Source organism: Aquarana catesbeiana, linkage group LG08 (genome assembly GCF_042186555.1).
Source record: "Aquarana catesbeiana isolate 2022-GZ linkage group LG08, ASM4218655v1, whole genome shotgun sequence".
In the NCBI taxonomy this organism is placed as follows: domain Eukaryota; kingdom Metazoa; phylum Chordata; class Amphibia; order Anura; family Ranidae; genus Aquarana; species Aquarana catesbeiana.
In genome coordinates this window covers 168,322,023-168,339,942 of record NC_133331.1, presented here as the reverse complement: position 1 = coordinate 168,339,942, position 17,920 = coordinate 168,322,023, and the positions used below count along the sequence as shown (strand labels likewise).

General features: G+C 43.5%; 1 protein-coding gene across 1 annotated transcript in view; it reads left to right on the top strand.

Moving 5' to 3' along the window:
• The window catches only part of AIFM2 (AIF family member 2), a 76,954-nt gene that overhangs the window by 22,762 nt on the left and 36,272 nt on the right, over window positions 1–17,920 (top strand). Inside the window, exons 3-4 of the mRNA XM_073596697.1 lie at window positions 1,416–1,531; window positions 11,431–11,550. Coding sequence (XP_073452798.1) covers window positions 1,416–1,531; window positions 11,431–11,550 — 236 coding nt within the window. The remainder of the gene's footprint in view (window positions 1–1,415; window positions 1,532–11,430; window positions 11,551–17,920) is intronic.

The following is a 17,920-nucleotide window of genomic DNA, read 5'->3' as shown; positions in this document are numbered from 1 at the left end:
AAATCTCCATCACAAAGTCCATACTAAACATCAAAGTTTATTGAAAGCTTACAGTGTTCACTTACAAGCCTCACAGCAAGGTGGATCAGCAGGCTGATAGTGTAGAGCAGAGAGCACTAGATGGTGCTCGATGGCTAATGCAGACGGATGTCGAGAGTTGCCAAACTCCTACATGTTTCGTCAGCAGTGATGTCTTCTGGGAGGAAAAACTCTTCTTCTTTTTTGGTCGGCTCCAGATCATCTGTTGATTGCAGTTGGACTGATCTCTGGTGATCCCCTTCTTGGATGTGGTGGCGGAGGCTGTGGTGCACAGATGACTGATCCGGATATCCTGGGGTAGCGGATACAAGGGAAGCGAGAGCCATTGCTACAATGACTACAGGATACCTACCATCTGTGAAGACTGCTTATGATATCCCATATTGCCTGTCACCCCTGCAGGGGTATAAGGAGCCGGTGAGTGGGGAGCACAGAAGTCATGGACCTTCCTTTGAGCACAAGAGTCACCAGACTGTTTGGAACTTTTCTGATAATAACATTTCCTTTTATAAAATTAATAATTAATTTTTTGGCGCACTTTGGACTCTTTATATATATATATATATATATTTCTATACCAATATATTTTTTTCTGTGGCACGTTTGCACATATGCTCAGCACCGTTGATTACCTCAGTATATATGTGGATATTATGCTTTATTTATATTGATGGTTCTATTTTTTTATATTTTTTTTATTTTATGTTTGTTTGATGGAATTTTGCACTGAATGATTAGTGTTCACACAGGTATATGCTTACTGGGGGTTGGTTCAATTTATCTATCATTATAAGCACATCATTACAGTGGTTTTGTTAGCACTGGTATCTTACATAGTTTACATACCCCCCTTAAGGGAGTGCCATTCACCCCACTCTTCACTTATTTATATACATTAGCCCCCCCCGTGGGTCTAATAGGGGAGGCTGCATACCATTTTGTCCTTTTTCTTTCTTTTTTCTCCAGTCCTAAGCGCGGAGTCTGTGTGTCCTTTGTTAATGTTTGAATTAAGATTAAATGTTTGCCTGCCATTGAAAAAGTCAAGATACTGTACAGATATAATTGATGCCACTACTTTGGGAGGAAAATGGATAACTAGGTTATGTGGACATACAGTATTTATTGATTTAAGCAGGTCCTTATTAAATTTAATAACCCTTGTTTTTCCCTTTGTTCTTCTCTTGGGCAGGCAAAATTGAGGTCTTCAATGGTCCTTCCCAACAGAATGACTCCACATTCCACAATTTGGCTGATGCATTCCTTAGCAGGTTGCTTAGTTCATCACTGGTTCTTGCAGATATAACTGTTGTGCAAATATGAAGAGAATGTATTTAATTGCGTGCGAGTTTGGTCAAAGATTGTTTTTTGTGTAACAGGTTTTGCAAAAAAGACCCTCATTTCCTATAAAGATTCATACCAGGACAGCTTCAAACAAAGCAAAGTCATTGGAATAAACCTGGAGACCCAAAATGTGGTGCTAGAAAGCAATGAGGTAAACACAATGCTAGTAGTGTGCTGGATCAACACAACGGTCCCAGTCCCACCATGTAAAATACAGGGGTTCTCAAACTTTCTCAACAAGGGACTGTTCCCTGTTTTTTTAGAGTTTAGAAGAACCAAACTGTGACCAGATGTAAAGCTTTCTTGTTTTAGTTTTGGTTAGACCGGGGGGAAGGGTTTACCCTCTGGCACGTTTTTATTGCTGTCTGTGTCTCTTTCTATTTGTAATTGTAACTATTGTCCCTGAGACAGAAAAGTAAGGGAAAATCCAAAAATTTTCAGCTGTCCCTAGAACCGTAAGTAAAGGAAAACTTTAATTGAGACAGCTGTCTAAGAAGGGAATCCCGCTTACTTTGGGAGATTTCTTCTTCTTGTACCTCTGAGACAGGAAATTAAAGAGAATTTCCTCAGCAGTGTAAAGACACAAAAAAATAGCCCTGCATAGGATTTTATTCTCCTCCTTATTGTGTCTAAAACTATTTTAAAAGGTTTTGGCTACAAATGCACTGTTATGCCCCATACACACGGTCGGATTTTCCGCCGGAAAATATTCGGTCTGAGCTTGTTGTCGGAAATTCCGACCGTGTGTAGGCTCCATCGGACATTTTCCATCGGAATTTCCGTTACACAAAATTTGAGATCTGGATCTCAAATTTTCCATCAACAAAATCCGTTGTCGTAAATTCCGATCGTTTGTACACAATTCCGACGAACAAAGTTCCACGCATGCTCAGAATCAAGCAGAAGAGCTGCACTGGCTATTGAACTTAATTTTTCTCGGCTCATCTTACGTGTTGTACGTCACCACGTTCTTGACGTTCGGAATTTCTGACAAGATTTGTGTGACCGTGTGTATGCAAGACAAGTTTGAGCCAACATCCGTCGGAAAAAATCCATGGATTTTGTTGTCGGCATGTCCGATTGTGTGTATGGGGCATAAGGCCTGATGTGCACAACCGTACAGGGGCCGTACCGTATAGCGTGTGGAGCCTGCATGCTGACATTCCCGGAACCCTCTGACCCGGGGCCACAGCCACCCATTGAGATGCAATACAAGAGGTGGGTGTACCTGGTTGTGCATTGAGGGTTGTATAAAGCACTCGCATGTGCACTGATGCATACACTGAACGCAGAGTGGGAAATGCATCATAGAAACCGTTACCCTAATTTGTGACTATCAAAATATTTTTCCTACCTTAGCACAGGGCTTGACAAATTTTTTTTTTTTTTTTTTTTAATTTTTTTTTTTTTTTCTCTTTCTTTTTTTTCTTTTTTTCTTTTTTCCCTTTCTTTTCTCTTTCTTCTTTTTTCTCTTCTTCCACATCAGTAAACAGTGTTTGGAGGGCTAAATCAGTTTGATGTTCATTAACTGTCGCCTTCTCGTATTCACATCATAGTGGATTATACTTTTTCTCATTGCTTTTTATATCGCCATAATGACCAACGGATTTCATTACGCCTCTTTACCAACAAGTCCTCTGTCCCTTCCATCTCGTAAGCCCCACTAACTAGGACTCGATAACCAAGGGGACCCATCCTTTTCCAACTCAGTTTAGAGAAAGAGGGGACCCGTAAGAAGGAAGAAAAAGGACAAAAACACCAACAAAAAATACAAGAAGAGAGGTTTGTAAAAATGAACTTGTGGGCTCCCCGTGCCCATCTTCTACTGACCCAGCCTGTATTGTGTACCAAATTACCTATGCCCTAATACCCCGATCCCCCCCCCCCACCTACTCCCTATATATTTATCCTATACCCTACTAAGCTATATATTTAACTAAAAATGTTCATATCCAGAAACACTTTATTATAGCATCCTTTGCCTGCAAGGATACCAGTTGCCTACATACCTATATTAAGACCATCCCTCAGTCTATTCCCTGTCTATGCAGATCCCACTATTAATGACTCTTCACTTTCTCTATCCACATCTTCCACATGCTTTCAAATTCCTGAAGATTGCCCCTTTTTATGTACTCCATTCTTTCCCTACCCAAGGTTTCATTCATTGTAGAGATCCATTCTTTCACGGTGGGGGGCTCCTTTACCTGCCATCTAAGTGCTATCAACTTTCTAGCCTGAAACAGGGCCCGCGTGACAGCTAAGGTAGTACTCAACCTTTCTCCCATCACTCTTCTATGCCCCAGAATACAAACCAAGGCCTCGTTTGCCACTGTCGTACCGAAAATATTTCCCAAATTCCCAGTCACCTCCTCCCAGTATCTAAACAGCTTGGGACACCTCCACACCATGTGAATGAGATCTCCCGTCCTTCGACACCTGGGGCAGTTGTCATTGGGCCTTCTCCCAAATTTAAAAAGTCTTTTAGGAGTATAATAGGCTCTGTTTAACAGCATTAAATTTGAGAGTCTCTGTGAGGGGGTCACAGAAACCTGCGCTCCCAACTCCAAAATTCTCGCCCATTGTTCCTGGGTCATTCCTCCCACCTCCTCTTCCCATTTGGCCTTTACCCGAAGGAGTATTTCCCTGCTATTAACCGATTTGCTTAATTGGTCATAAATTCTTGAAATTACCCCTCTAGTGGGGGTTATTTGAATTATGCACTGAAATAGAGGCATCTCTTCCCATCTCGGGGTCTGGGCTTTAAATTGTGCTCTAAGGGCATGTTCCAACCGGACATATAGGAAGAAAGACCCCCGGGGAAGCTTAAACTCCCCAACCAGTTCTGAAAATTTCTTTAACCCAGAGTCGTTATATAATTGACTTAGCTTACTGAGGCCAAGCTTCTCCCACTCTCTAAATATGCCTATCTTAAGAACTTCCTGCAAATTATGGTTGTTCCAAATAGGAGAGTAGGCTGTTAAGGCTCCATACCCCATCTTTTTCTTAACTGTTTTCCAAAGTTTGAATATCAATTTAATTGTTGGAAATTTAATATGGAACGCGTCCGCCTCTAGGGCTTCAATAATTGTATTATGTGTGGAGCTCAACAATAGTAACTTGCCATTAGGGGTGCCTCCTTTCGGTATCCCACAGCCCAATAATTGCTGCAACTGAGTTGAGTAAAAATAACTCTCGGGATGTGGGAGGGCAAAGCCCCCCTCCTGGATAGGGAGCTGGAGCACTCCAAGACGGATCCTGGCTTGTTTCCCCTTCCAAATCAATTCCCTAAAGAGACTGTCAATTTTTCTAAACCACTTCTTACTTATCCAGACAGGGGAATTATGCAAGACGTATAGCAGTTGTGGCATCCATATCATTTTTATTAAGCTACATCTTCCTGCAACTGATAGAGGCAGGCGTCTCCAAATTCCTATTTTTTGTTTAAATTTTGTTAATAGAGGGACAAGGTTTTTACTGATATATAGAACAGGGTCCTTCGTCAGGACAATCCCTAGGTACTTCAGAGCTTCCACTGTTACCACCTGAGGCATACCAGGTGCTATTGTCTCATTTAAGGGGTCTATCGGTAGAAACTCTGATTTCTCCCAGTTTATCTCTAAGCCAGAAAAACTGCCGAAGTCCTCCACTATCCTCATTGCTCCCGGTAGCGATTTCCTCGAGTCTCCCAAAAATAACAGAATATCATCCGCATACAATGCGATTCTTTCCTCGCCTGTTTTTCTCTGGAAGCCGGTTATCGCTCGACTTCCCCTTATGGAAATGGCCAGGGGTTCCATCGCTAGTGCAAACAACAGAGGGGAGAGTGGGCACCCCTGCCTCGTCCCCCTCTCCAGCTCAAACCAATCTGACCATTCGTTGTTAATTTTTAATCTTGCCTTGGGTCGAGTATATAGCATTCTAATCCACCCTATAAAGGCAGGGCCAAATCCAAAGATCTCCAGCACGCGCCACATATAGCCCCACTCCACGCTATCAAAAGCCTTGGATACATCAAGGGTCATCAACGCTCTCGAACCCTCGTTCACCATTGGGGTCTGTATATTCAAAAACGCCCTTCTAATATTCAGGCTCGTGGATCTATTGGCTATGAAGCCCGCCTGGTCCTCGTGGATCAGCTTATGGATAACTCCATTCAATCTTGCTGCCAGCACTTTGGCCAGAATTTTTACGTCCGTGCATAAAAGAGAAATTGGTCTATAGGCGGCCATATCCAAGGGATCTTTCCCTTCTTTCTGTAATACAATAATAGTTGCTTCTAGCATTGAGGCAGGTAATTGGCCCCCCTCAAGCGCCCCCCCCAAAACTTTCAGCAGTTCGGGGATCAACACTTCACCATAGTGTTTGTAGGTCTCAATTGGAAGACCATCTGGTCCGGGCGACTTATGGGTTGCCATGCCTGCTACTGCTTGGTGTAATTCTGCTATAGATATTGGGGCATCTAATATATCTCTTTCTTCTTGTGATATGGTGGGGATGTCTAACCCCCTTAGGAAGTCCTCCATCTTGGCCTCCTTACCCCTCTTCTGGGAGGAATACAGTTTTTTATAGTAATCCCTGAAGGCTTGTACTATTTTTAAGGTGCTTGATACTACCTCACCGCTCTGGGATCTAATCGCGAGGACCGTGGATGGAGCTGCATTGGATTTTGCTAGCATAGCCAGTGTCCTTCCCATTCTCTCGCCCTCCACCATAGATTCCTGTCTTTGGAGTAACCGCCTGGTTTCTGCTTTCTGTATAACCACTGATTTATATGCTTGTTGTTTCTCTTGCCAGATACTTTCCGTCTCCGGGGTTGGGTTGCAAGTGTAGTTGTTTTCTGCTTCAAGAGCGTCTCTCAACAAGCTCTCCTCCTCCCTTCTAGCCTCTTTGTTGAATGTAGCTATCTGCTGTATCAGGACCCCCCTAAGAAAAGCCTTAAGGGCGTCCCATAGCGTAGGAGGGGGCACCGTTCCCTGATTGATCTCAACAAACTCCCTTAAGGAGGAAAGTATCCCATCCGTCTTTTTAATAATTTCAAACCAGTACGGGCTTATACTCCAGTTCTTCCGGGGCCTAGGCTCCCCAAGATTTAAAATGACTACCATAGGTGAGTGGTCTGAGATGCCTCTTGGCCAGTATGTTATTTTTTCTACCTTCTGGAGTGCCCTATCATTTCCTAGGGCTAGGTCTATCCTTGAAAGCACGGAGTAAGATGCAGAACAGCAAGTATATTGCAGCACGCCTGGGTTCCGTGCCCTCCACAAATCCATTAATCCCACTTCTTCCAGAAAAAAGCTTAACCGACTCCTTACTGAGTCCTCTGAGCTTTTTCGTAGTGGGAATCTATCCAGCCCTTTATCTAGAACCTCGTTGAAGTCCCCCATTGCTACAATCGGCACCTCTTTTTTATCTATCAAAAATTCATACAGTTTAAGCAAGACATCCAGATTAAAGGGCGGAGGGATATATATATTTGCCACCACATACCTGGCGTTTTCAATAGAACATAATAAAAAGATGTATCTACCCAACTCGTCTATCCTGACCTGGCTGCAGGAAAACTTCACCCCAGACTTTACCAAAACACTCACTCCCCTACTGTAGGAGGAGTGAACCGCATGAAATTGGGTTTGAAATTTTTTCATCTGTAGGTGATGAATAGTTTCCTTGGTTAGGTGGGTTTCCTGCAGACAGACCAGATCGGCCCCGCACCTCTCCATCATAGAGAACACTGCTAATCTTTTAAGTGGTGTACCTAGGCCCCTGACATTCCAGGATCCTATTTTCAGAGTCTTAGCTAACATCTAAAGACTGAGGAATATTCTTTACCCCAACATATACAAACGTATATAACAGAAAGATATAAGAGAAATTTAATATATATAACCCTAACCCAAAACTAATTTTTCTCCTCCTAGTGACTGTTATAACAGTTCCGTGTATGTGCATACTTGGCCACTAGACCACGTATTCATTTTGGCTATATTAGCCTTACTTTGGGCATAAATTTGCCATAGGCAGTGCTTGCATGTGCGTGTAGAACAACCAAAAACCTATTTACTATAAAAAGTGCCTGTATGTGCAAAAATAATCTTAAGGAAGGTCTGGATGCCTCCGTTATAATTTCTAGTGGTATAAGTGTTCGTAAGGAATGATTTACCCACCCTATTTCCCCTCCCTCCCATCTTCCCACCCCTTCCCTTCCCTCCCCACCTAACCTCCCCCACCCTCCCGTCCCATCCCCCTCCCCCCCCCCCACCCATACCCACCTATCTAGGTGTACCCCCTGGGGGTTTACCATGACCGTTGCCTCTTACACTAACACCAACCTTTTACACCAAATCTTACACTCACAGCCCCACACCACCCTACCCACAAATAGCTGTGTGCACCCATCCCCTCCCGTCCCCTTATAACAAAAAGCATTAGCAGATGGCAGAAAGGGGTGGAAGAAAAAAAAAAAAAAAGCAAAAACAAGAAAAAAAACAAAAACAAAAATACAACCCCTGTACCTCCCAATGCCTTATCGTGCCATTCTATTGATATCCCGGCCTATTATATCTTCCCCCATTCTCTACGTAAAATTCGTGATTTTTTCCCTATTATCTTCCAGCCACTTCTCAACTTCAGCAGGGGAGTTAAAAAACAGAGTCTCCCCCAGAGCCGCAACCCGCAACCTTGCCGGGTATAAAAGAGCATAGGGCAACTTAAATTTTTGTAGATTGCGTTTTGCCTGGGTAAACTCTGCCCTACGCCTTTGCAAATCCGGAGAGAAGTCGGAATAAAACGAAATTTTTGCTCCTTTAAAAAATACCTCCCCTGCTTCCCTGATCTTCCGTAATAAGGTTACTTTATCCTGGTAATTAAGAAATCTCAGGAGGAGGGGTCTCGGGTGGCCCCCCTCCGATGGTGCCCTGAAAGGGATCCTATGAGCTCTTATGATGGAAAACGAAGCCGAGAATGATTCTTTCCCAATTAGCTCCCCCAGCCATTTTTCTAGGAATGCAATTGGGTTGGCGCCCCCACTCTTTTCGGGTAAACCTATCAGCCTCACATTATCTCTTCTACTCCTGTTCTCCATCTCATCTAACTTAGAGGCTTGTTTAGATAGCTGTTCCTTCAGCCATTTTATTTCTTTGGTTATTGGGAGCACATTATCTTCTAGCCCACTGACTCTTTCTTCCAGGGCCGTTGTTCTCTCCGCCGTTTTCTGCAGATCTTGTCTAACCAATAACAGATCTGCTTTAACACCTTTCATCTGTTCACAAAGATCTTTAAGCGAGCCGTTACATACCCCTACAGCCATGAATACATCCGTTATAGTTGGTTCTCTGTTCAAGGGTAAATTCGGGTCATTTATTAGCTCCGAGTCTACGTTTGTGTTTTGATCACTTGGCCCTGGGCCTTTATTACATAAAGATTTGGAAGGCTGGGTAGCCGGCACAGCCCATAAGGGCTGTAATTGAGGCTGGCCCTGGCTTTTCCTATCCGATGCCCCCCCTTGTTGACCCTTCTGCTGCGACCCCTTTTTTGGAGGGGTCAGAGCAGAGGCATGGGCATATTGCTCCAGTTTTGCTGCTGCTGATACTGCTGCCGCATGCTGCGGGTTTTTCTCTTTAGAGGAACGTAGATTCTGCATCATTTACACTTATAGATATAAATATACTCTAACAGCAACAAATTAGTGACTGACAGTTACCAACATCCTCCACAAATCCAAAAGGAACTAAGGAGAGAGGGGGAGGAAAGGGAAGCCGCTGCTCCCATCAGCGCTCAACTACCCGCTGTACAGAGCATATACCATAAAGTGTATAAAGCGGGATAAGTCTCTCCACTCTACACTCCTATACACCCCCGTAAAGAAAAAAAGAGCTCACACAGAAGGAAGCCACAGTACCTTAGATGGCAGGTGTGGGGCAACTCCCTACACACATAAACTCCACAGCTACAACTTAAATTGGTGCAGCCCCCCACCTACACCGTAGTTTTATACAGTTGGTTAAATGCCGCTAAGGCAGTCGCCAAAAATACGGTTAGTGGGGTATATATGCCGAGTATCCCAACCCCTACCTAAACCTCTCTCCTTGCATCTGTTGAAGATCCCAGGGGTCCCAGGGCTTTAGCTAGTCAGCAGCACACAAAAAAAAAAAAAAAAAAAAAGAGGAGAATACACTTTGCTTCCTATATTAGCACACTCTGCTCCCAGACTTAGTATTACCCAAGCAGCAGGCAGGTCAACACACTGACTCACATAAATAACTCTGTTACTACACAGGTGTCATATTACCAGGATTTACTTCTAGTCTGAGGATTGTCTAACATTTTTTTAAAACAGCATCTGGTTACTATATTAGTGGCTCCATACTATACCAGCTCTGGTCGACTTCTATTCCATGACTAGTGTAGAGATGGGAAAGTGAAAGTAAAAGCTGCTTGTCTCACAGCAGCGTGCAGGGGATGACGTCTCACCCAGAGGATTCCTCAGCACACCTTTAGCAGAGAGAGAGGAGGGGCAGCGAGGCACCGAGCAACAAAGGAGCCAGAGCCATCCAGTATGCCGTTCATACGGCCAGGGGAGAGAGAGAGATAAGAACGGAGGAGGGACGGAGCACACAGCGTCCATGCTCACACTCACTCCATGCTGCCTCTCAACACACACCCGCCCATCCGGTCACGCCCCCCGGGCTTGACAAATTTGCTTTGAATCTAGGAGCCAGCTAAAAAAAAAGTTAGGAGCCAGTTGTTTTTAACTAAAAAAAAATATATATTTGATTTATTTGGGGGTCGGGCGGATGTCTCATTCGATTGCGGTGCTGCTGGGTGGGACGGCATTCTCACTGGGTGGTGTCGGGGGATGCCTGTCCCTTTTGGGGCTCTTGGGGTGTGTGGATTTGACACTTGAGGTTGTTGGGGCTGAAGTATTTGGTGTGTGGCATGCTGTGTGGACTGGACTCTGCTCACCTCCTAGCTTGTCTCCGGCGCCACGTGTGGGGATTGGTGGGCCATGGTGTGCGCAGATTTGCTGCAGCTGAGGGGGGGGACCTTTCCGCACAGCGGCAGCTGGTCTGTCTGGTGGGGGGTGGCAGAGAGTGCACGGCGGTGTCGGTGTCTGGAGAGGTAAGGGAAAACTTTGGCCCTGCTGTGAGTTAGCAACAGGGCTGGATTTTTTTTTTTTTGTTTTGTTTTTTGGATGTTGGAATTGGGTGCCAGCGGTGAGTGGGTGGGCTGGTAGGGGTACTTGGGATTTGTCGCTCCTGTGTGTGAACCCAGTAAAAAAAAAAAGTGAAGCGTCATGTAATGCAGCAATAGGCAGTTTATTAAAATGTTATAACAACTTGTAAAGTAAATATCTAGTCAAATCCATATCTGCAATGTCCCCGTTATGCCGATGATGGCAAACCACAGTCACTTGAGGAGAAGTTCCGGGACTCCTATGAGTATAAGGTGGAAGTGATGTCAGCTTGGAGACATTTCCTACAGCCCTGTTTGCTATCTTTGGAGGAATGGGGACACTGCAGATTGGGATTTAACTAGATATTTACTTTATTAGTTGTTATAACATTTTAATAAACTGCCTATTGCTGCACTACATGGCGCTTCATTTTCTTTAATAGGTTCACATACACAGGAGCGGTGGGGGAAATTGCATGCGATTTGGACAGGAACTGCACTGCATTCCTGTTCAAATCACATGCGATTTTTTTTTTGTAGTGCGATTTGCGCTCGTTCATTTTGTATAGACACAATTCGCACCGCAAAGTATCCGTTTCGGTATCGAAAGCATTTTCACAAGTATTCGTCAAAATACTTGGTATCGGTACATCCCTAATTACAACTATATATAATGTTGGAAGAATCAACCTATGGGAGTATAACTGCTTTTATGCAATGTTACTATTGTATTAAATATAACACTATATGTTAATGAAAATATACTATATTTGTGGTATGAACAGTTATTAGTTAAAAGGACTGAAATCTTCTTCTTATTGCTGCATGACAACTGTAAATATGAGTCTTGATTTTCCTTATTGATGCTCTATTTAGGAATTGCACTTCTCCCATCTCATAATTGCTACTGGAAGTGTTGGTCCCTTTCCTGGAAAGATTGCCATAATAACCAACAGGGATGCAGCCATTCAGATGTATGAAGATCTGGTAACAGAGGTAAGTGTGCAAAGTGAAATGCATTGCTACACACATGATTTATACTTGGCTCTCAACATTTATATATATAATATATAACTTAAGAAAGTGCAGAGATATATATTGAGTGAGGTTTCTTTTTATACAAGAACACATCCTAACAAATGGAGGCCCAATACTGGGCGAGCAGTCCTCATTCAAATCTTACATTGCTACTGTCCCCGATCACCTTCTGCAAAACAGAGGAGGCATCAGAGGTCCATTTAAAGGGTAACTCCACTTTTGTGAGAAAAAAATAGCAAATAAATATTGTAAATTAAAGTTATTTGAAATGAGCTTTTGTTTTCAATCTGCAGCGCTGTCAATTTCTGTAAGATGCAATGCAATATGGCAGCCTGGAGGCTTTCTGTACACCAGTGTCGGCCCGTCCATTAGGGGCGCCCGGGCACTGCCCCCTTTTGCCGTGGCCACCCCTATTCATGTGTCCGGCCCCTTTCAAGGCACCGGGTGCCTGAATTACAGCGGCCAGGTTTTTTTTTTTTTTTTTTGAAGCACCTAATTAAAGCCAGAGCCTGTAATAGGCTTCAAAGTAGGGTGGGCTCAGGTCGCAAAGAATGCGACCGGAGCCCACTCAGGTGTGTTACAACAGCGATTGAATATTCGCTGTTGAAACGCTGATCCTCAATCCGGCCAATCGGAAGCGGATGTGAGACTCGTTTTTCCGATTGGCTGAAAAGAGAAGACTCCCAATTGGCTGCCGAGGAGGAGGGAGGAAACGGAAGCTGCCATCGCTGTGATGACCTGTGGAGAGCAGGAGAACTGTTTGCCGCCCCCCAAAAAAGTTTTTCCACCGAATGCCACTGCTGTACACAAATGGTGTACAGAATGCCCCCAGATATGTAATTTCCTGTTTATGTGATTGGATTACCGATTTTCCCAGAGGTCTGCACTAAGATACAATTGGGCATCCCCTGCAACAAAATTTTTTGGTGAGATACTCTCAGAGAAATCATGTCTAAAGGGATGCAGACCCTGCCACTTTCCTCATTAGAACCCTGCAAGTGTAGCAGCTGATTGATAATTCTAAAAACACTCCCCTTCACATTCACTTTCCAGATGGATACAGAGAAACAAATAGCTGTTTCTTCAAAATAACAAAAGGTGGGAAACTGCAACAAAAATGGATAAAATCCTTGAAAAGCCGTTCTTTTGGTGCGGCATGCGTCCCGAGATTGTGTATGCACAGTTTTGCCATGATTTGTCGGGTGAAAATCACGGCAAAATCACGTCGCAATTGGGGTGCCATTGAAAGTAACGGGATCGCAAGCGTGTCCCGTGTTTTGCGGCAAGTCAGGATTCTGCCCATGATCCAGAATGCCTAGATGTGAATGGAGCCTTAGGCTGGGTTTACACTTATGCGAATTCAGAGTGGGTTTCCCCGCATCCAATTCGCATGACAGGAGCTTATGATGAGCTTTCAATAGAGCCGGTTCACACATCTCCGAGGCGGCCACAGAGCAGATTGCACAGGGGTCCTGTTTCATGTCCGAATTCAGGCAAAAATTTGGACCTGATTCGACCCTGAAACGGAGAACAGGGATGCACCAGACCCCATTCTGTGTTCCGCATGCGAATTAGGAACAGCCTTAAGGTCACCATACATGTTACAATCTAACCATTCAATCTCTATACAACCAACCTTAGATCTATCGAAACTATGGAAAGACTAGGTAGGTCCTCATATTACAATCAGTCTGCATCCAGCCAGTCAGGTCTAGAAATACAGTAGATTGTACACTCAGATTGTAATGTGTGTGGTAAACTCAGTAGGAGATTACATCTAGCAGTGCACCTTAAGTGATATGTGGAATAAAAGAAGTTACATGTAATCTGGATTGTAATATTACCGTAATTCTATTATCTCCTCACAGTGTTTTCTTAGTCTAGGAACATAGAATGGTTTTATTGCTGTATTTTTAACAAGGTATTTTCTTGTAACAGCTGAAATAGGTTGGGATTCAGAGTGAAATCATGGAGATTTTTTTACACATAGGTTGTTTGAGTCCCTGGTAGCCCCCTATATTGACGTGTTTGGGATATTTTTGTACTTTTGACAAACATATTGCAAATATATTGAATATATGTGTGCTACTTTAGACTGATTTACATTTTGGAGAACATAAATATTTCAAATATATTTCAAATATTAGTAAATTACTGATATATTTTCTAAAATAACTAAGGCCTCTTTCACACTTGTGCGACTTCAAAGTTGCACGATTTTACCGCGATATTACTGCGATTTTGCCGCAATTTGGGATCAAATCAATGAAAACATACATGGTGTGAGGCAATTCCTTTTCCTGCCAATCCTGTAAGCACAGCTTGTGCTTAAAAGTCGTACTGAAATTGTGTCTATATTATTCAGGTACGATTTGCATGCTACTTGAGGGTTTAATATTGAGGTCTATGGACATCAACTCGCATGGAAGTTGGACCAAAGTAGTGCAGGGACTACTTTGAGGTCGGCACGACTTAAAGTCGTGCCAATATGAATGGTAGTCATTGAAAATCATGGAGAATGACTTGTCATACGATTTTGCAGTGCAAAATGGTGGGACAAGTCGTATAAGTGTGAAAGGGGACTAAAGCTTTTCTGATGCTGTACACATTCCATCAGCCAAATGTCTGTTATTTTGGTTCAATATTGGAAATAATCCATTTTATAATTTAAAACGTGTAAAACATGAAATCATTTCCTGTATATGTTTGTATTTTGGCAGTGTGCGTTGGCCCAAGTACCTGTTCTAACTAAACAGCGTCACCTTGTGGCCAAACTTATGCTTTTCAGTAACATATGCTGTATTTGTCACTTTGCTGGCTTATTATTATTTTACTCTGCTAAACATGTCTAGAAATGAAAGTATCCAATCAGCGCCTAAACAAGTTGGGGGTCAATATTTTTATTTATTTATTTATTTTTTTTTTTTACTGCTTTGTTACAATAACTCCACACCATAATCCCCCCTCCACCAAATGATTAGGACCAGTGCACAGAGTTTGGGGTGGAGGAACTTAACTGGCCTGCACAGAGTCCTGACCTCAACCCGATGGAGCACCTTTGGGATGAATAAGAGCGGAGACTGTGAGCCAGGTCTTCTCGTCCAACATCAGTGCCTGACCTCACAAATCCGCTTCTGGAAAAATGGTCAAACATTCCCTTAGACACACTCCTAAACCTTGTGGACAGCCTTCCCAGCAGAGTTGAAGCTGTTATAGCTGCAAAGGGTGGGCCAACTTAATATTAAACCCTACAGACTAATGCCCCATACACACGGTCTGATTTTCCGACGGAAAATGTGTGATAGGACCTTGTTGTCGGAAATTCCGACCGTGTGTAGGCTCCATCACACATTTTCCATCGGATTTTCCGACACACAAAGTTTGAGAGCAGGCTATAAAATTTTCCGACAACAAAATCCGTTGTCGGAATTTCCGATCGTGTGTACACAAATCCGACGCACAAAGTGCCATGCATGCTCAGAATAAATAAAGAGATGAAAGCTATTGGCTACTGCCCCGTTTATAGTCCCGACGTACGTGTTTTACATCACCGCGTTCAGAATGATTGGATTTTCCAACAACTTTGTGTGACCATGTGTATGCAAGACAAGTTTGAGCCAACATCCGTCGGAAAAAATCTTAGGATTTTGTTGTCGGAATGTCTGATCAATGTCCGACCGTGTGTACGGGGCATAAGACTGGGGTGGCATTAAAGTTTGTGTGTGTGTGTGTATGTGTGTGTATAAAGGCAGGTGTCCCAATACTTAATATATAGTGAATGTATTGGAAGTTCGTTATCCTATCTGTTTTGTGCAGAAACAGTTGATTGGACATGTTAGAAAACCTGACCAATAGCTTTTTTCTCCCCCTGTGACATAAGCTCACCCCACCTTGGCCAAGCTGAGCTGTCAAGTTTGTTCACCTGCTGCTCAGCCAGAGTAGATCAGGCATGTATGTCCAATTCTCCTACAGCCCATTTTCTTTTTAATTTTGGCAGGAGCCAGGCGTTGGGCTTTTTAATGGTCATAGCCTAATCAAGGCTTCTTTCCTAACGCCCACCTAACCTCCTGCCCCCTGGACCCTGTTCCTTCTCAAATACTACGGTCACCATCTGACTCTATCCTACACTCTTTAACTCATATCTTCAACCTCTCACTCTCTACTGGCATCCTCCCCAACCCTCTAAAACATGCGCTAGTCACTCCCATACCAAAAAAGGCCTAACTAGACCCCACCAATCTTAACAACCTAAGACCCATCTCTTTACTCCCTTTTGCCTCCAAACTCCTTGAATGTTTAGTCTAAAACCGACTGAGTGACCACCTCATTGAGAATAACCTTCTTGATCCCCTTCAGTCTGGATTTTGCCCACAGCACTCCACAGAAACTGCCCTCCTAAAACTCACAAACCACTTACTAACAGCCAAAACCAACGGTCATTATTCCGTACTCTTACTCTTGGACTTTTCCACTGCCTTTGATAAAAAAAACTCAAAAAACTCCATTTGCTTGGTCTCCATGGCTACACTCAACGTTGGTTCGAATCTTACTTATCTCATTGCACCTTCAGTGTCAACTCCACTTCCTCCTCTCCAGCTCCTCTTACTGTTAGGGTCCCCCAAGGTTCTGTCCTTGGACCTCTACTATTCTCGATCTACACGTCCTCCCTGGGTCAGCTGATAGCCTCCCATGGCTTCCACTACCAAACACCCAACTCTATCTCTCTGCCCCTTAGCTCACCCCATCAATTAACTCACGCATCACTGGTTTACTAACAGACATATCAGCCTGGATGTCAAACCACTTCCTCAAACTGAATCTATCTAAAACTGAGCTCTTAATATTTCCTCCCCCACGTGCCCTTTCCCCTGACTTCTCTGTCAAGATCAGGGATCCTCAAACTATGGCCCTCCAGCTGTTGCAGAACTACACTTCCCATGAGGCATTGTAAAACTCTGACATTCACATACATGACTAGGCATGATGGGAATTGAAGTTCCTGAACAACTGGAGGGCCGCACTTTGAAGACCCCTGGTCAAGATCAATGGCACATCTATCAGTCCTATCAGTCCGTCCCCACATGCCAGGGTGCTAGGGGTAACCTTAGACTCTGAACTGTCCTTTCAGGCCCACATACAATCACTGTCCAAATCATGCAGCCTTAGCCTCTGCAACATTTCCAGAATACGCCCCTTTTTAATTAATGACACCACCAAGCTTCTAATTCACTCCCCGGTTATCTCTCGCCTCGACTACTGCAACTCCCTCCTCATTGGATTACCTTTACATAGACTACCCCCCTTCAGTCCATAATGAATGCGGCTGCAAGACTCATCCACCTTACCAACCATTCAGTGTCCTCCACCCCTCTCTGCCAATCCCTCCACTGACTTCCATTTACCCAACGAATAAAATTCAAAGTACTAACAATAATTTACAAAGCCATCCATAACTCTGCCCCCAGCTACATCACTGACCTAGTCCCAAAATACCAACCAAGCCGCTCTCTTCGGTCAACCCAAGACCTCCTGCTCTCTAGCTCCCTTGTCACCACCTCCCATGCTCGCCTCCAGGATTTCTCCAGAGCTTTTCCCATCCTTTGGAACTCCCTACCCCAATCTGTCTGACTGTCCCCTAATCTATCCATCTTTAGACGGTCCCTGAAAACCCTTCTCTTTAAAAAAGCCTATCCTGCTTCTAACTAACATTGTTTTACTTTCTCCATCAGCTCATCCCCCACAGCTATTACCTTTTGTATCGATTGACCCTTCCTTTTTAGATTGTAAGCTCTAATGAGCAGGGCCCTCTTATTCCTCTTGTACCAAATTATTATGTAACTGTAATGTCTGCCTTTATTTTGTTAAGCGCTGTGCAAACTGTTGGTGCTATATAAAACCTGTATAATAATAATAATAAAAGGGCCACTATTATAAAGTGACATAATTGAGTGTGCGCATTTTCTTTTTTAAGCAGTAGGCTACAGACAGGTTTACTTTTGAGGTCATTGTAGTCCACATAAAATGGACTGTCTGCTCTGATCATTATCTTTTCTTTCTTGGAGATCATGTTTGGCTTCTATTAACAGTAAGAAATGTCTTATTGATCTAAAGGCTTGAACATGTTGCCATGACAACTGTGTCTTAGGAGAATGTGATCAGGTGGAAAGGGTCACTGGAGACCAGAGAGCAATAACTGTAAAATATTGGTGTGATCAGACTTTTTAGAGGAAATAGCTCCATTACACACTTGTCTATTATATTGTGTTGCTGTAGCTAGGTGATTCAAAGAAGAAGGGTTCAGTTGATGCTGCATCAACACTAAATCAAT